The 20,579-nt window shown below is 35.9% G+C and overlaps 1 protein-coding gene and 1 long non-coding RNA gene across 4 annotated transcripts in view; one reads left to right on the top strand and one right to left on the bottom strand.

Moving 5' to 3' along the window:
• CPNE8 (copine 8) overlaps positions 1–20,579 on the bottom strand; it is a 91,321-nt gene that overhangs the window by 9,152 nt on the left and 61,590 nt on the right. Inside the window, exons 12-17 of one of the 3 annotated variants that reach the window (XM_061467489.1) lie at positions 17,951–18,004; positions 15,210–15,271; positions 7,629–7,675; positions 6,810–6,868; positions 4,862–4,989; positions 1,652–1,754 (exon numbers count right to left, since the gene is read on the bottom strand). In XM_061467489.1, coding sequence (XP_061323473.1) covers positions 1,652–1,754; positions 4,862–4,989; positions 6,810–6,868; positions 7,629–7,675; positions 15,210–15,271; positions 17,951–18,004 — 453 coding nt within the window. Of the gene's footprint in view, positions 1–1,651; positions 1,755–4,861; positions 4,990–6,809; positions 6,992–7,628; positions 7,676–13,338; positions 14,412–15,209; positions 15,272–17,950; positions 18,005–20,579 lie in introns of those variants that run through there. The other 2 variants (XM_061467488.1, XM_061467490.1) reach the window with 2 other exon arrangements.
• Positions 1–20,579, top strand: part of LOC133276571 (uncharacterized) — a 787,535-nt gene that overhangs the window by 743,038 nt on the left and 23,918 nt on the right. The window lies entirely within an intron of this gene.

The following is a 20,579-nucleotide window of genomic DNA, read 5'->3' as shown; positions in this document are numbered from 1 at the left end:
ATGACAGCATAACCTTTAAACAGTTTGGTAAAACCGAATGTGTCTGACATACATGCAATGAGATAGATGCCTAAAAGCACAATTAGTGTTAAAAAATGAAATATATTACTCCTGAGTTTTATATATATCAGGCTGCACTGAACATCACTGCTCTTTTTATTATTTATTTATTATATAAGACTGAAATACTGCTATTGAATAACATTTAATTAGTTCTGTCATGGTATACTGTGCTCACACTTCAAGAAGTACACAGAAAGACGAATGCACCTTCATAAAAAGAAAAGACAGCAAATATTCCCGAACTTCAACTCATTCCAAGCTAACAACACATCTGCTGTATTTCCAGACAGTTGCAGACTAATAGGTATTATTCCTGGAAATGAACTATTACTGGAAACAAGTTTTTTCTGTATGTCTTAGTGGCAAATTACTTAACCTTACAAGATACCAGCAACCTGACTTGCTGGTCTCTTACTTAACAGACTTCAAATTGAGGGGGGAGTTAAATTAACAGCTACACTTTTTTCACCACAGAGCCCTTTTGTCACCTAACAGAAGCTTATCTAAAAGAAGCTATGTTCTAAACTGCTAGGCTAGATGAGAAGATGAACTTCTAAGCTTATCTCCTTCAAAAGTGAAAGTCAGTTTATCCTATTTTAATACTGGAATCTGGAAGAGGAGAGGAAGTAAACTGGTACTTTCAAACACAGTAATAGCTTTGGGTGTAAATACTTCCCAGGTGGGCTGCCAGAGCCCTTATTAACACACAGACTCTGCCTGTGTGCTGCTGGCAAGAACCTGAGGGCATCTTGCTTGCCAGTGGAAAACAAAACATTTCAGTAATATTTTCATATGCACTCTACCAACTGGAATGTATTGAATCTCTACAGGAGGTATGAAAGTAGGGCTTCAAAAATATGCCGCCTAATTCTACACTACTTATTTTGACATGATGCTTCATTATTTTAATGAAGGCTTTTCACCCACCACTTCATTTTTAACTAGATCCACTAGATCTATACCAAATTAATGGCATAGATCTTTTTAAACCCTGTCTGGAAGTTTCTGTGTGTACTTCTATCTGACATTTCCCAGGGGCAAAAGCAAAATGGAACCTGCTCATAATAGAGAGTAATACTTACATAATTACATCCATAGCAATTTTGAAGAGAAAAATATTGAAAATAATGCAGAAACTGAGAAACAATTAAGAATTAAGAAAATTCTAGGAGACTACTTAGAAGGAAATCATATTAGTGGTATGTTTGCCATTTGGGGTCAGAAAGTTTGGGGCAGTTTTTACAAAGGCGGGGGATCAAAGCTGTCTGCAATTACTAGAAAGATAAAGAACAGTTCACTATGAAAAACTGCATGGTGGGGTTTGCATGAGGAAGGAAGGGCAAGAAGCAGATGAACATACAGTACTGGAAAGAAGAGTATCATTTCCTATAGAATACTACCTAATTAAGCTGAGATTCAAGTTTTGTTTTCTTTATGTCTTTATGCATAATAAACACCTGATGTTTGGAAAAAAATACTTATTTATGGAACAAAGGTAGTGCCTAAAGTATTATTTAGTTTATTGCCTGAAATAATAATTCATAGCAAAATAATTCTTTAAAATGTCAACATTTTTAGCAGAACTTACATTCACTATGGATTCTTTTGTCTGAGCCATATCAGAAATAACTCCATCTGTAATAATGAGAAGAACAAAATACTGGGAGCCATCTTTTACTGACGCAGCATATCTAAGGGAAGAAAAACAACATTATAATAGTAAAAAAACCCTTTATGCAAAGGGAATATGAAAAATAGCTGTATTTTAAAAATTTGACTACTAAGGACTAATAAACCCCATGATACAGTGAATTTTGAAAAGTGAAGACGTTCATGAGTGAGATGGACATTCCATTTTAAATGAGAACATTAGAAAAATGTAACTAACACAATATTGAAATTGATAATCTGCATGTGTTGTATCAGTGAAAAGTGGGAACTGTATCACTACCAAGAGAAGCATGGACAGAATGCCCTTTACAGAATCATGAGTCATTAGAAAGTCTAAGTTATTTAATAGTTATTATCTCTGGGGAACATAGCTTGGTATGACAGGCATACATTAATACTGAATGCTTGGCTTTACAGCACAAATAAAATTTATCAGGAATCAGCACACTGCATAAATATTTCTTTTTTGTTGTTGTTGCTATAGAAAACCAGGTTATTTACTGTTGACCATGCTTGTGGATATATAGTTCACACTTATGTGCACACTTGTAAAATGACTGAACATGCACCCTGCAACCCTGGCTTAAGTATTCGCATCTTTGCGCTACCCACAGATGCCCTTTCAAGACTCAAGCTTCTCCCCGTGCTGTACAAAAATACAAAACACCCCCAGGGCCCTCCAGTCCCACTTTGGCCAAAGGACCCAAGAAGCAACGATCTTTGAAGAAGACCAGCTTTTGAAGATTTGGAAAGTTCTGAAAACAGAGTCTGTAGCAGCCCCACTGAACGCTTTGGCCTTCACACCAGAAACTAAAGTTCATGTATCTTTGACTCCCAAGGGTCAAAGTGTCCTATATAGTTAGAGAAGAACTTTTTTGTTGTGTGGAGCAGGCTGCTCCACTCATTGCTTCACTTGGCAGCAGCCAGTACAGTTCCTACTTCCAGGAAGGCTCTTATGGCCGTGATGGGAGTCACACACTAGAATCGTGTAATAAAAGTAGCAACAAGTAGTATGGAGAGCAGTACAAAATCCAAAAGTTTGTCTCCTTATGAATACTGTGGAATATATGTCCAAGTTCAGAAGAGGAGTGTCAAAGAACTCATTGCCTATGAAATCACTGAACATGAAAGGCCTGGGTCACTGGACATGATGTTTTCTAATGATGCTCATGATGACTGCATGTGCTTAAGAAAATTCTCACTCTGATGTTTCACAATGCATTTCCAAGCGAGTACTGCCAATAAATGATGTGGTAACCACAATATTTACAAGACTTTGGAAGAATCTGTGTGAAATGGAATCTACAACTCACAGAAAGACACATTTTTCTTCCTTCCTCCCCAAAACACAAATGGGTGGAGAAACCGCACAGACAATAAACCTGCTGAACATTATCTATTTGCATGCTAATAGTAGGAACTGATCGTTAAGTATCTAGATTAGGAAGACCCACTGTGGAATATGTTTTCGCTACCAGGCAGACAATTATCTGATTTTTTCCACAACGTATCCAATGATGGCTGCTGTGACAAGGAATGATGACAGTAAAATAAAAATTCATTATCCTTTCTGAGCACTTAATACTGTCTACATACCTACACTGAAGAAATGGAGTAGAAATTTGGTTATTTCAAATTTTCCACAGAATAAAATATTCTGAAGTCTTTTGCAAGAAAGATCTATGCAGAGAGGAGATGAGAGAAGACACTAGGTTGAATCTGATGTAGCTTAGGTAACTTCCTAGCCAGGGAAAGGATAATATTATCTCCTCAAAGAACTTCTGAACTGTTCTCAGATCACAACAGGATAGCAATATCTGACATTGTTTCCAGAGATATCATTAGAGGCATATTTTTAAATAGGAGGGATGAGGGAAGAAGAAATTTCTTTGAAGCTGAAGGTAGGCTCAAAGAATAAGCTCAGACTAAGTCATAATTTCTAGTACCATGTCCGTGAAGAGTCAATAAAGTAGCCAAGAAACTATACCTTGAAGGAAAACGTACAAGGATTGTATTAAGAATGTTCATGAAAATCATCACGAATATACTTAGCTTTCCCACTATAATGTAGTGTGATTTGCTACCAGGATGAGTTCCCAAAGTTTGCAACAACTTGATATGCAGACAAACGTTTGGTATAAGAACTACATATGTGGGTGACAGGCTTCTGCAATTCTGCCAGAGTTGACAAATATTCCTGAGAAACAACTGGTGAGAAAAGAAAGTCAATTTATGCCAATGCTTTGAAGGTACTAGATTAAGAGTTTCAATTTTAGCAATGAACAGGTGGTTTGGGGTTAATGGCGAAATTCTAAACCAGCTCAGCTGGTATGACCAGTTCTAAAGAAGAAGAAAGAGCCAGAAAAGTCAGTGGGTTAGATTTCCAGTTAACAGTGCCAATGCCGACACTCAATGCCACATATATGGAATCCAACTGCCATGACTTTTGGCGTATCTCTTCACAGTCTGAAAACTGCTAGTGGAGAAATCCCGTCAAAGGAAAGATTAAAAGGGGAGAGCTAGTTGCTAAAGACAAGCAATGGAATATACATCCACATAATTTGAATCTTGTGATTCAAAGATGGAACAACTAATCCTAATGATAAATAACTGAAATCAGCTATCTGGCCATGCCGGGGTGCACAGAGAATTCTTTGCACCATAGAATTTGCAGATTAATTTTCATTGGGCTGTAGAATTAACAATTAATTTTGTTGACGATTTGGCCATTTAAGATTAAGAGAACCACACATGCCTAAAAATACGCATTTTAAAATTTTTGATAGGTTTATGTCTTTTTTGTGAAGCAAAAACTCTGTGCTCCAAAAGGCAAAAATGGAACATGGCAGACTGATCTCAAAATACTGTCTTTCATTTTGATTTTAACATGGGATGGATCAACTGGATCACTTGTATTTATTTTTAATCAGCAATGAAATTCTTCAAAATACTAGCACATGGTCTTCAAAGCTACTCAAAGATACAAGTTAATTGTGTCAGACTGAATAAACAAAACAACTGTAAATACCGTTTTAAACGTTGAGCATCACATAGGTGTTAGCCTTTTATATGTGATAGTTATAATGACAATAAAAAGTTTCTGCAAAGTACCCGTTGTGATGCTTACCTGGCTACATGATTTATTACAGGGGCAAAGTTTGTTGGTCCATAAAGCTGTACAGATTTTAGACTCCTGTAATATGCCTCCATTACACCATCGATTCCATGGCAGTATGGATTTTGAGGGTTTCCATTCTAATGAAAATAAGAGATGATTAATCACTAAAAGTAATTATGAAGCAAAAACGACGTAAGTTAGTGAACACTACCCAGAGTACATTTTTAAACAGCAACAACCTAAGCATTCTAGGTTCTATTCAGAGATTTTACTACAAATGCCTAACATCAGTGTCGTGGCTGGCTGGGAGGGTTAACTGCCTAGGGAAGGAGGTTCTAGCAGGCTCATGTTATATGCAGTCTGAATCACTAGAACTGGTTCCTAGGCATAAATACCATCTTAACTGGAATTAAACAGTCTTTGTTACATGAAACAGCAACAAGTGTTTTCCAGTGCACATTCAAGGTATGAATTACAGGGCAGATGTAAAACTGGCATATTGTTTAGAAATGCAGTTCAGGATCAAAGATTTCTTACTTTAAAAACATCAATGTTTCTGCATTGGAAAACTGCTTTTCAAGCTGGTATAAACAGATGAAGAAAGGAACTTACTCTTTGGAAACCCACTGACATGGTTGTAACTGTAAATTCTTGAGGTAGGCATTTTACTGCCTATCTCCGTAATGACTCTACATAATGAGGATACCTATTTACAGGACAATACAAACATATAAACTAAATCCCAGATTAACAACCTATCTTGGGCCATACAAATGATCCAAGTAAGGCTTCAGAATCTTCCAAATCATCTTACTCTCCTTCAGGTGCCAATACTTCATTGGTTTAATGTTCCAGTATCTTATTCTAAGGTACAGCATACCTCCCTGAGAATCTAGAAAAGTAAAGGGGGGGGTTCATTGAATTGATCTAGAACATTAAAAGAGAGTACTGAAAACACTGTTTAGCGTTAAATGTTAAACACCTATATATGTTTATATATGGAGGAAGGAAATAAAGACTTTTTACTCTGTAAAAGCACCACAATGCCTCATGAATTAATTAATTTTAGAAACAGAAATAAGCCTGCTATTTTAATAGCCCTAAGGTTATATATGTTATATATATCAATATATTTGAACTTGCTACACAAAAGTCCAAACAAAGTCTGTGAGTCAAATGAATATCTGCAATTACACCTGTTTTAAATTATTTCCACTATTCATGTGGAAAATTACTATCCATTGTTTTCTAGCACAGGCTGACTGAAGAAATACACATCTACAATCACCAGTCTTCTGCCATGTCTTTGCTGCTATCTAATTAAAACTTACCTGATATACCTACACTTGCTGTAATTCTGGCAACTTTATCCTACTCAGAGGAGAACAAAAACCTCAAAATAAGCAAGTAGATAAACATCCACACTAATCACAAGCATCAGTTATAACACATTAACCTTTCTGGAAAATCCTGTTAAGATTTAGCTTTGTAATTTATTATTGGCACATAGACCAATCTCACATTTGTTCTTGTACTTCAGCTTATAGTCCACTTAGTTATATCTAAACTAGCAGCCTGTAAAAGATAAAGAGATCCCAGAAAATTACAGACAACAATAACAATAATAATGAAGGATTATCTTGGATCATGGTTCGCTTGCTTCTTAAAATAGGTTAGCTTCAATCTGAAGTCTTTCAAGCATCTGTTTCTCATGCTGCTACAGCTGAGGTTAAAGATGATTACTTTTCTTTATGACTGTTTTTGGCCGACAGGGACTTCTTGGCTCTGGATTTTTCTCAGTGACTTCACTATGGTGAAAAATTTTGGAAGAGTCTTTTATACAGAAGAATTAGCACATTCTCTGTTCTTTACTTGTCCAGTAACTGCTTAAGACTCCAACCTTAACACCCAAAATTTTGTCATAATTCAAACAATATATAGATACTTATTTACTTACCAGTGCAAATTCATGTGATACTCTTCCATCCGGAGGCAGTCTTGCTCCAAAACCTAGAGCTGGGAACATTTTATCACTGTCATAGTCCTGAATGATTTCTCCTACTGCTTTCAGTGCCATGCCATAGGCATTCAGTTGATAGGGATTCATGTAGTGCAGTGAAGTAGGCTGTGAAGGGTTACCTGTCAGAGCAAGAACCGGATTTACTTCAAAACTGAATCACTTCAAAATTTTCTCTTTCAAAAATAATAGAAACCTAAGAGAGCACAGATTGAAAAGAAAAGATCATGAAAAGAAAATGAACTTATTTCATAGATACATAACTGTGGTTGTATGAGGTAAAAATGCAATGTTCTGAATACATTTTTAATAGGTTAACAGTAGTATCTGTAAAGCTTTTCAGCATGGAAAGGACAGCAAGAAATTGTGATTAGATTCATGAATTCGTGTCTTTATAATATCATATACACTTTTAAGATGAAATTTACAAAAGTATTATCACATTCTGAAAGCAGCTTTGGAGGAAGGTCAAAACTTATCTTGCTTCACCCTACTTCAGCCATAATTCCATCTGAAACTTTTTTTGCCCCTCTCATTGGGCTCTTCTAAAATAGCCAGTTTTCTCCAAACAATTAATCAAGAAAAAAAAAATCAGAAAATACACAAGTATTTTCAGACTGCTCCTACTTCTCAATTTTATATGTAGCAATAATACAATGAAGTTAAGCAGAATATTGCTACAGATACATATGCACACACATGTACGCTTAAAACTGAACACAGCACATACATACACAAGGTATTTCTTTTTATTCTTACCATTTGAGGCTGTGAAATCAATAGCTACTGTGAAATTGATTTGGGTTCTGTAGAAAAAGCAAATACAAATCTTATTAACAGTTGTACTGTCATGTGGAAAAATAAACAAGAGATTATAAGGTTGTTTGTGGACAAACTGTAGGACACTGACTTTCTAATAAAGGCAATGAACACTGAGAAACCTCTTTTATATGGTTCCAGCCAAGAGCTATACAACACTACTTTATTAGCATACTGAAAACTATTACTTTACTCCATCCTTCATTTTTCTTCATTGTTTGTGAAAAATCCTAAATCCTTAATAAGATTATGAACATCCATAAACATTATTAATTCAGTTTCAACAGAAACACTGATTACTCCTTGTGCATATTTTACCCCTAGTCATGGAAGACTTTGACAAGGGAAGTAGGTTTTTACTAATCTGCTCCTTTCAGCGTTAAGAAAACTGTCTTCAATCAGAACATGTTTCAAATCATGCTATGCATAAAATCTCTGAACGGGATATCACAAGTTTTGGCAGTGGATTGTTTTTCATGTGAACATAGTCACTACTTCAAGCGAGTGCATCAAGGTAATTCTTGGATGACAAAAGTAAAATTGGAAGCAGGAATACAAAGATCTGTATTTGGAGCAGTAGCTAAATAAAGCCATTATTGGGGATGGATCAGCTGTTAGCATAGATTTATTGTAAAAAAGATCATCAATGGGCTTTGACAGAGCTGCAATACAATTACATGCAGTTCTGTTCTGCAGCTTCCTTCAGGACAAAATACTGTCATTCTGGGGATAATTAGCTAGTAAGATTCTATCAGAAAAAAGAGTTTGTATGAATTTGCTCAGATTGAGTCTTTTACATCTTCCTTCAAATTTCTGCCTCTTAGTGTGTGCAACAATGAACTTAATGAGCAAAAATTAAAGCTCTTTGAAAGTTACTGAACAGATTTAACTCATGTACGTTTACATTAAACATCAACAATCTGACACTGGGCTCTGCAGTAGTGGTTCTGCTGCTCAAATAACCTGATGTGCCCAGAGAAAATACTGTTTATTTCACAAAAAGATGGGTACGAAAAAAATCCCTAACCTGGAATCATTTTATCAAACTGATCAAGGCTAAAACAAACTAAGCTAGGTTATGGGTGGACTGTCTCCAAAAAGTAGTAAAAGCCTTCTAATGCTCACAGTATCAACATGGTCAGTCTGGAATACTTCTGAAAATGCTGTGGCCTTAACATGGACAATGGTGAAAGCTGCTGCAATCTCTGAGAAGACCTAAGCTTTATAAGAGAAGTTTACCATCAATATTTCTGTATTATGCTTTATGCAGCTTCACCACAACTTTTTAATAGCATGACAATTTAATTTGCTCCATTCTCAAATGTCAGGCCCTGTGGCTTGTTAATAATGTCTTTCTGCACTGTCAGTTAGTTGTAAGAATAAAGATCCTAAGAAATGCACATCAACTAGTTTTCTATTACCATCACTATAGTGTGCAGACAAATTGTCCTCGTTAGGTGAGAAGAAGTTTGGAAAAACAACAACAAAAAAGTCTAATACAATACCACTTCTGTATTTATGCTTAGAGTCCCTGTTGGCCCTGCTAAGCAAAACTGCTTTGGGGCTATAATCTGGCTGCACTTAAATTTTAAGGGCTTTGGTGTGGTGCAATGTTTGAAGAGTAAAACAAGGCTCCTCCAAGCATTATATGTCAGGTACTTCCAGCACAAAAATCTTCAGCGTGCTGAAGATTTTTCCAATGAGGAAAGAAAACCTTCAAACAGCTTTTCCTCAGCATAAGAACAGCAAAACTTATTTGTAAACCCATTTCCTGGATCAGCTGTTCTGATCCAATTAGTAAGAAGATAAAAGGAACAGGGCTAACAAAAGAAAAATATTAAAACCATATCTAATGGCAAAAAAGAAAAAAGTCCTGTGGCTACAGGTAATGACTGACAGCATCGGTTTCTGAAGTTTTCCTCAAAGTGGTGTATCTGTATTATATTGCTTCAGATAACAGAAACCCAACTAGTAAACTAGAAAAACTCCCTTTCTCATTTACAACCCACTATAATCTGGATGATTTTTGTCCAAGCAGAAGGGTATATATATCACAGTATCTGCAAGTTTGACAACTATAAAGATCATGATATAAAATAAGATCAAAACAGATGTCTACATCTCTAGAATTTGCTCCCATCTGCATGTACATTTTAGTAATATCGCTACAGAAAACATGCAAGAACTTAAACCAACTACTTGATGTCAACAATTTATAGATGACTGTATATAGATTAGATTCCAGTTTCCTAAATATAGCTTCTTAACGCTATTTTAAAGACCCCAGTGTATTTACTACACCATGGAAATTTTGGGATGTCTAAAATGGCATTAAATGCTTATATAGCTCAGAAAACCAGATCCCACTCTTAATAAAGCTGTCATTTGCATTATGGACACATGACCACAGAGAACGTCATTTATGGCTTACAGAGAACCATGGAAGCCAGAACAAAACTCTGTTGCCCCAAAACTCTGTTGGGGCAAACCTGCAAACCATGATTGCCCTATGTTTTCAATGACCATTTTGTTTCATGTATCACACAATGTATGTATGGAGAAAAGGAGGCTCAAGGAAGACCTGAAAGCTCTCTACAACTACTTAAAAGGGGGTTGTAGCACGGTGGGGGCCAGTCTCTTCTCCAAGTAACAAGTAACAGGACAAGAGGAAATGGCCTCAAGTTGCACCATGACAGGTTTAGGCTGAATATTGGGAAAAGTGTCCTCACAGAAAGGGTTATCAAGCACTGGAACAGGCTGCCCAGGGAAATGACCAAGTCACCATTCCTGGAGGTATTTAAAAGATGTGTAGACATGGCCCTTAGGGACATGGTTTAGTGGTGGACTTGTCAGTGCTAGGTTAGTGGTTGGACTTGATGATCTTAAGGGTCTTTTCCAAACAATTCTGATTCCATACCAGAAACATCCCTCTGCACATGATCTCATGGTAAAGAGATTTGGAATACTAAGTTACACAAGGCACCAGTGTCCTCTGAGGAAAGGAATAATAAACTGTAAAACAGTAGAAAACACAGGTCAACCTTGTAGTCAAAATTATCAAAATGCAATTAAACCTTTTTTGAACACAAAGCTGGGTCTTTCAAACAATTTAACTTCAAATTAACACCATTAGAAAAATATTTTCAAAAGCAGCTGTAATATTGTGAATGTGTTTTGTGTTAAAGATTATTAAGAAAAGCTATTAATTTCTTTACCATTTCACCAAGACTGAAACAATTAATCAGCCATAACTAGAATTTAAGCCAGAAAGGCTAATTTAAAAGCTGTGTGTCATGAAAACATCAGATACAACTACGTTTGAAGCCAAATGGGATGGCTGGGAAATTAATCTGGATGACATTTCAGGAAGAGTTTTCCTGGTAACACATATTACTCTAGAACCAAATTAAATGTAATGAATACAGCTGAAAGTCCACTGTCCTGCTTTTATATCTGCTACTTTTTATTTCTTTTTAATACACTAATTCTTAGGTTGCATCAACTACATATTTTTAAGTTACTGTTATTATTAACCTCTTAGCCTTCATCAACAATTACCTATTTTTAAATAGTAGTCTTGATTAATGTATTTTGTATAAGGGACATTAGCTGAAAATTCCTTAATTCGGAATAAAAACATTCAAAATTTAAAAAAGCTTACAAAATTGGAGTCCTTGACACAAATTTAGGTGCCTGATTTAATGACGCAAATTTTAAAACACATCAAGAGAACACAACTTCTGTTTCTGATAAGGACAATTCTTTGTCTAAGGCCATGTCCTTGCTTTTCCAGCTGTGTTGTTCTCCAAGGAGCTACACTAAAAGCTCATGATACCTGCTACATGAGTGATGCTGCAAGGTCATGAGGCTTTGCACAAAAGCTGCTAAAACACTGACACCTGGCTAGGCAGGCTGCGCTGCTTTGTGTCTCACCTCAAGGGAGAACTACAGTAAAATATCCAAGCAGAGCAATGTGTCTTATGGATTCAGAGCTGGATAGATGACTACTGCTCTGCCAGTATTTAGCTGGTATAGAAAGACATGGCCTACTTGCTACCTGGACAGGTGATTTTACCCTATACTACCATGAAAAATGGAGAAAGTATCCTAAAAGAAACAGTAATCTTCACCTCACAGTGACAGAGTAGCCATTTTGTGTGTTTCTTTAGGAAAGCAAGTCAAAACCTATTGTCTTTTAATAGGAGCTCTATCATCACTGATATACATAAGGGAAAAAACCAAGTCTGGATGTGGCATTTGATTAGTCTTGATAACATTTGTAACAATTAGGGTTTTTTAAACAGCACATTGGAAGGAAATACGTATTTCCTCCTGCGGCTTCAGAGTGACAACCAGCTGGTCTGTTAGCGGGGGGAGCTGTTGAAGGTTTGAGGACCACTTACTGCGCAGAACTCTAGAGTGGAGCTAATGGAGTAAGTAACACTACCAACAGGCTGCATCCTCTCCATGGTATTTAAGTCCCCAGTGACAGTTATAATTTCGCCTTTACAGATTCCTGTTTGGCCAAATGCTGTATCAACTTAGAGAACATATTTCTGACAAAGACTCTACAAGACCTTGCTCTTGTATAGTCTTATTATTCCTTATTATTCTCCAAGGATACAAGAAATATATGGTAAAGCCTCCAAAATGTGTAGTTAGGGCAGCCATTGCTTCATAAGTTTATCTCACAGCAGGTCTACTCTGAACACCAAATATGCATGCCACTACATTATATGGTGTGGTGGTTGGATGGAAATAGCTGTCATGAAAAGAGTTCTAAATTTCCATTTGACCATTAATGATTAAATACAGTTCAGTTAAAAATGTATGTCCAAAGCCCTCAGAACCTAAACAACGTGTGAGTGTTCATTTCCAAAAACCTGGATGAAGGAAAGGCTTTTAACAGGACGGGAGGAAAACATTTCTTCCTGTCTTCCACTGATCTGGGACAGAGGAGATGACAATATTTTTGAGTTGCACAAAGATTCAGCTTATTGAATTTCATTGATTTAGATGTCTAGAGTAACTTGGTAGTACACGCCCTATTCCAAGTAAAAGAGGCTAGGAACTTCTGCACAGAAATATGCTTTCTGTTCTGAATCTTGCAACTTTTTGCCTCCTGGTTTCTCTTCCAAACAAAACCAAGCAGACTATGTACTGTTTGACAGTCATTCCTGTAAACCAGGAATTTCAATTACTCTCCTCTCCAAGGCCTTATACCTTGCACTCCTGATCTTACCCATATATTTGGAGGTATTTTGATAGGAGTATGTTTTTCACTGCTAAGTGGCAGGAGAAAACAGATTTTGAAATTACATCAATTTTTAGCACACTGTACCTATTTTAAATATGGGAAGGTCAGTGTGGCAAAATATATGATTAAGTATCAAGATCTAAGCAATCGCCAGCTAGTAAGATGTAAGATTCTTAGGAGGTAAGGTGGATGCAAAAGAGACATTCACCTCTTTCCTGCTACACTGCTATAAAATCCAGTGTTGTGTAGTAAAATGGAATTAGAATTTATGGACAAACTTCTATTTAATTCTTCAGACCTTTAAAAAAAAAAAACCACAATCAAGTCATATTGATGATACTGATAATGGAATATCCCAATTAAACAGATGCAGACTCAAACCGCAAATGAAATTAAGACTGTAATCCCAATTTATTGCAGTTAAAGCTGTCAAGATTTCTATTTAATCAATATTACTTCTAGACACCTCAAATCAATTACAATGAAAGTTCTGAACATGAAGTATTTCATAGGCATCCATTTACCAAAGATTCAATGAATCAGTATTTTCTTACCCTTGCCTAACTAAATGGAAGAAAACCAGGGAATTAAAAAAGAAAATGATTTTGGAGAACATGATGGGAAAACAAACTGATTAATGATGAAATCTTCTCTTCCCCCTTCCCTCATAATCTGCCAACTGGACTGCAACTGATATGTAGTAGTATTAAATGAGATAAATGAAGGGAGAGGGAAGCCAAGAGAGTGAGTCTGAGTCTCAGCCTCCTGGTCATGTTTATAAAACTGTATAGGTTGCAGAAAGGTAACATTTTATACAAGTACTTCTACAGTTTTCACTGGCATGTACGCACAAATTATGGTATGAATCACTAAACAAGATTCTATACGAAATAATTAAACAATAAGTATTAATGCTCTGCTCATACTTTTAAGCACAGAGCATTCTGCTGAATTATACTCTATTTCTATAAAAGAGCAGAAAAAAATCTTAAACTGCAATTATCACCATAGGTCTTCTTTGACTTGCGGTTACAGAGATATATACAAAATATCAGTAAGAACAACAAAGTATTATTTGTAATCAAAATTTCTATTATTTGTCTACAGAATGTAGATAATTAGGTTTTTTAACTTGCATTGTAACATCTCAGTGAAAAATGTGTTAAACCACTCTAAAAAGATTACGAATGCACCCACCATATATTTTTCTTTCCAAATTTAGATATAAAACTTAATTCTTCAGTTCCTTATACATACTCTTCTTGTATAGATGAATATTGAATGAATGGGGATAAGACGGTTGTGGCAAGTATGTACAACATGCTTCACAAAACATTAAAGGTAAAACTGTTCGTTAGTGCATTTGTGCATACATATACTTCATTCAGTACAAACTTCTGATAAACATGGATGGATGGCCATTTTCTGCTTCTGTTAAAGTCCACAACAGGAACATAAGATTGCCACTGTTGGGAACAAAGTCAAAGCCCTATATTGCTACTGCCAAAATACAACACAGAGTTCTTTTTCATTTCAGCTGAAGCCTGGCTAAGACTGGCACAAAAAAAGTAACTTTTTTCTTCACAGGTAATCAATGCTTTAAAATACATGTGGGATGTATATTCAGATAGTATGCCTCAGAAATCTATACTAAGTGCCTAGGAACATGTAACAAAGTATTTTCATTTATCATAGAGAAGAACTATGTTCTGGCAGGGAGATTAAGAGCCTGAGGAATTCCCGAGATTCAACCTAGGCATGCTCTACGGTAAGCCATGCGATGCTTGTCTCTACTTCCCTTTTGGGAAAATGACAATAAATGAGAAATAGAACATGCTATAAATTTTACGTAATTAGTATTGAAAAAATACCTTTGAAAGGGAAAGGCTCTAAATAAATGCCAATATTAAATACACCAAAGGTCAGTGTAATCACAAGAACTAAACCATCATTTTACTAATTTTATAGTATCTAGGTAATTCCCTTTCAGTTAATCCAACTTTCACTGGCTGATCAGAGGTCATTACTCAATCTCTGTGTTTTAGTACCAACACCGATTCCAACATTTTAAGCGAAGTTCCATGACTTAACTTACATCAGTAACTGCAGGTTTTATGTAGCAAATGGCAGCCTCTAAAATGAGGAAACAATACATCTCTTTACAGATACTACTCAGAGTCATCATATGCAAAGTACATACACAAATTGTTAGTGAATTACACTGAGACTGTGAAAACAAGAAAGGTTTGTTGCCAATCACATACCCGCCTTTAATATAGTCAAGGAATGAAACTTCCGTTTCAATTAGGAAGGAAAGCAATGTTACCTGAAAGCAAATAAAAGAGAGTCAGACATGAATTGTCATTTCCCAGTTGAACAAGTAGAGACATAAGCACAATGTTTTTGGAGCTCTCTCCTTAAGATAAAATTTCCTACAGTACTAGGGAAAAAAGAAGATGAAAAAAAACAAAAAACAAAAAACATTTCAATAGGCAGGCCTTGAAAGGCAAATTTGGAAGTCTACTACAGTTGTTTGTTGGGCTGTTTTTAAGACACATTTAAGGGATAGAAGATTGTATTCCAGGGCAGGTTACCACATACATGTCTTCTGATCACACGGGTAGTGGTCTAAATGTGTTACTGGCACTTTCAGTACTTGATTCCCAGAAGTATAAACTCAAGTGGAAAAGATTCAGTATTTAAGATCTTCATATACTGCACATCATTTATGAAACAAATAATTTAATTTTGTTTTATCTACAAAGTGACACAAAACTCACAACATAAGTGCATCAGGCAGTCTATGAAAACTGCCTAAGTAAATACTCAGCAAATTCACCGATAACGATACACGGCTATAAAAAGGGGGTGGAAGTTTGTCATGAAATTTGATTTTCCTCCAACTACAGCAAAATATAAAACCTGAAAATATCCTGTGTTGTACACTTGGACTCAGAATGAGATTACAGGCAGCAATTCTGCCTTCCAGAATACTTTCTTTGTCACAGGTTCTCTGTGAGTCTTAGTGACTCGCAAAGTTTAAAACCATCAAATTACCCTTCTAGCTGAGAACAGACGATCATATATAGTTATATATATATATATATATGTATATAGTTCCACCAGACTATCAGTAGCATAGTCTTGCATATAAGATTGAAATTTTTATGTGATTTCCCACTGGACTCAGCCATTTTAACGGTTCATTTGTTATTACGGTTGGTCATCTTGTTCTTAACTAGTTAATGTTTTCAGTGAATCTGATTTTAAATGGTAAAAAATGAAAATAGACAACACCACCCTTTCCAAGTGGCCAAAGGGTTTACTTCCATACAGACAATACCAATGTTCCAAGTTTTATACGGTGATTTTACATTTCACTACTTGTATAAATATTTCTGCTTAGTATGTCGTTTTGGCTGTCTGAATTTAAAATGACCCCTTAAGTAATAATGAATTGATATGGTTACTGTATGTACACTGTCCTTAAAAGCAGCGAGAGAGTGGTCAATGACAGGTATCCACTTTACTTAAAGTTCTCCAAAAGCCAGCTCCTATTAGGGAGAATGATAATGATGGTGCCTGGTTTGAAAATTTAGAAAACTGTAGGATAAGGAGTATCTTGGATTAATGATGGGGAGAGAAAAAAAACCTGCAAGCAAACACATAGGAAAGTGACAATTTGGAGAAGCATAAGGGAAGCCTGAAGGACTAACAGAAGGGCAAATGGATGCAAAAAGGACTTGATGAAGAAAAGAAATTACAAAACCAACAGAACATTGATAGAGAAGGAAAGAGCAAAGAAAATTGCTAACTACTGTTTACTGGAAATTTCAATGTAATTTGAGACAAAGGCTAACAAGACACAGTTGATTCTGTCTGTTCAAATGTGACTAAAATATGTTCTTTCAAATGCAGATACATGTGAAGGTGTTAAAATACTTCAAACCAAATTCAACAGGAAAATTGAACATGTAAATGCATTTTTTGCTTTCCTGTACCCTAAGCCAGATTTCATACCATTCCGAGTACACTTACTTTTAGTATTGATTTAAAATAGCAATTTTTCATAAGTTTCTGACTCACTGATTTAGCATAACAGAACTTTAAACACATTAAATTGTAGTAAAAGAAATATGTAAGAAAAAAAGTTACCTAATGAATCAGATCTTGAATGGTAAATGTTCATGGACAAGCTGCTTATGCTTATTTTTTACAATTTAAAGCAGAGGTAAAAAATAAGTGTTTATTTTCCTACTGATGCACAGGCTTATACAAGCTTTGAGAATGACAAAACATTCCTTCAAGGCGAGAGTTCAGAGTGAAAGTAGCCCTACTGACTTCAGTGGAACTGTTCATGTGGAAAAAAACCCCACATGCTGGATGTTTCAAAAAACCTATCTTACATCTGATTAGTTTTGCAATATACGATTCCTCAACATTTATCTTCATTATTTTTAATGATATTTTGAATTTCATGGATTCCAGAACACAGAAGCTGAGAAATTGGGAATTATTTGTATTGCTAATGGTTCATAAAACAGATTATGGAATATGAACAACAGGACATTAAACTCTCATCCCAAACTGAACTAACAGATCTTTTAACATTTACCTACAAAAACTCCTATGCAATAAAAAATGTTGACTCATTTTGGTTTAGACATGCTAAGCACACTAGCTTTTACTGATGCTAACTCAGCAGCTAAACTTAAGAAGAAAATGGACTTCTGAAAGTCCATCTGTTTCAGATAAATAGTTCAGTAATTTCAGAAATTTGACTGAAATTTTACTATAACTTATTTTGGAATTCATTGCACACTTGGTCAGAGCTTTTATTAAGACTGTTTAAATTTAAAAATTCTGAAATTAATGCTGTATAACAGTAAATAATTTACTGTCGTGGCCTTCACAGAAGCTTCTGCTCTAATCCTGTTAAATTACAAGTCAATTATACTCTATTTCAAGTTAAAAGCATCCAGTAACATAAAATACATTTACTTACTGTTCCAGAATTAACATACTTTTTCTTTTTTCCCTTTTTCTTTGGATTTATTACCTAGAAACACAGATACAAATATTAAAGCAGCATGATTTATGATCTAACATTAAGATAAGTGTTAAGATACTTTTGATGCAGAAAATAGTTTATTTTTAGTGGATTCTAAATTCACTAAGCATCCTGTTTACTTATGTACCCCAATGCTGGGATATAGGCATATCTGAAAACCAGTGAATTTATCTTCATGGTACCTGCTAGGTAAGACAAATAGGGGACCTGCGAAACAGAGGTGACAGTGTTCATTAAATCTGAGTACTCAGTGAAAGACTTCATTTAATTTTCACAAGATTCTGCATTTTTCTGCATGCCTGATTCCAGCGTTTCAGTGTACTGTGTCACAACTTCACCATCTCACAATGTACCTCTTCACGTTCCGGTCAATCTCCTTCCATCTTCTCAGCATTATCTGAGAAACATGAGAGTTGTTCTGCTCCTAGTTTTTGTATTTGGTGCAACAGGATTTGGCTGACAGAAAGAGCAATTGGGGCGACAGATCATACTGTGCCTGAATGAAAGCTAGTCAGTAACTTAATGAAAATAGCACAGATCACCAGGTTACTGGTGTACAGGAGTTGTGGGGGCTCTGTGCACTCTCCATACTCAAGCATCTTCACAGAACCCACGCCTATGAGATTCCTCACTGTAGCCACCAATAAAAATTGTTTCCCTTCTGAATACCTACCCATTCAAAGGCAAGTCTCAGTCAGTTTTATCATATACATATTAAAATGTACTCCTGCTTTTTTCAAAATAGTGCATGGAATTTGGAAGCAAAACATTATTTTGTTAATTACGTCAATCCATGATCTGCTATATAACCAGGAAACTCAAATCCTTGTGGCTTACTGCCGAGTTTTGATGTAAACTACTCACAAATGTTCTGTGAATGACAAAGAATGAAAACATTCCTAACTGAAATTTTAGTCACTTAACTGCTATAAAACATTTCAAGAATTTTGCCTGAAAATGGGAAAAACTGTAATACATATCCTCCAAAAATTCTCTCCCCCAAAGCAAAATGATGTCACATTTAAAGATCATATTCCCTGTGCAACACAGAACAGCCGTGAAACTTAAGGCAGAAAGAGGTAACTATCATTTGAGGTCTTCCCAAATAGGCTAAATGACAGTGACTCTTTCTTTCCTTCCAGTATGCCACACAGCTATCTATTAAGTGTTCATCACAGCTTTTACTGCCTTACACATACATAAACCCTTTAATACTTAAGAAAAACCCAAACAGATAACCCGTTTCTCTTATTAACAGTATGACTGGCAAGCAGTGGATTAAATCTGTGTAATGGTGGTTTATGAACAATGTTGCAATTCTTGCTGAACCACAATCTCATCCAGAAAGTGACTCCTGCTGACAACTGCCCAGAAGAGGAAGATGAAGGTAACAGACTGCCTGCCCGCCCTGTGGCCCTTCATTCACAGCTCTCCAGAACCCAGCGGTCAGGCCTGAATTAGCAGCATATTTCTTGCCAGCAGTCAGTAAATGCCAAAAAGGAGATTCATCTGAACTTTCTGCTTCAAGTAACTTGATAATTGGCTGCTTAGGAATTGCTAGGAAATGCACTAGAGCTTGGAGTGAAATATCATGGGAAACAAGGCATCTACTTGATCAAAGATGAATTAAATGACAGCTGATCTCCCTCATGTAATTCCAGGTACTACAATTGCTATAATATTGATGTGGGGTTTGTGTGTTGTTTGTTGGTTTTTTTTTAATATATTTTATTTGTTTTGTTTTCTCATATTTCAGGTAACTATAAATAAACCAAAGTCTCACACCCCTGCAGTAACCTAGGAAGCTACATGAACTCTTACCTTTTAAAAAAAGGTCATTTGAAAAGAGCTTGTTATAGCAATGTTTCTAATCTGAAAATACGGGATTCCTACAAATTTCTCCATCTGCCTTGGGTCAGTTTGTAAATGCAAAACTGTCCAGTCTCTTTTGTTCTGATATTGCAAAGACAGATCAAGTAGAAGCAATACCAAAGTACAGAGGACTGCAGTGTGGGGAGGCAAATATAAGATGCTCAAGAAATGGATGCTATTCATGGGAGTGAGATAGTGATATTATATTCAAGAAACTGCAAAATTAATTAAGATGTTATAACAGAATATTCCTGGTAGGGTAGAAGTCATGTTAGCGATACAAGAAGAGAGGACTGCATACAGTAATCTGTGTTGTGACACTATCCATAGGAAACCACAGTAACTCTGGGCTGATCTTGGATCTAAATATGAAAAACCCCCAAGGCTTTCAGTTATCTTTGTCCTGCTCTGCACAGTAGCACCTTTGATCATTTCTTAAATATAATGCAGTACATAATTGGAGCACCCTATTTCCCTACCTTGCATTAGTGCTTGCCTAAACCATCCTACATGTGATCACCTATATTAAGAACATGAAATTCTGCAAAATACTGAAGTTAAATGGCAGTAGTCCAAGACCAATTAAAGGACAGCTTAAGGACTAACGAAGATCTGTACACCATACAGGAAAAAAACCCACCCAGGCTACAGCCACATAGGCCTGCCTTCTCATTATTAGCAAAAATATCAT

This window comes from Pezoporus flaviventris, unplaced genomic scaffold, assembly GCF_033815535.1.
Source record: "Pezoporus flaviventris isolate CSIRO_AGI_PZ_B2104156 unplaced genomic scaffold, CSIRO_AGI_Pfla_v1 ptg000045l, whole genome shotgun sequence".
In the NCBI taxonomy this organism is placed as follows: Eukaryota; Metazoa; Chordata; class Aves; order Psittaciformes; family Psittacidae; genus Pezoporus; species Pezoporus flaviventris.
Note: the sequence above shows the minus strand (reverse complement) of the source record. Positions and strands in the feature narration are given on the sequence as shown.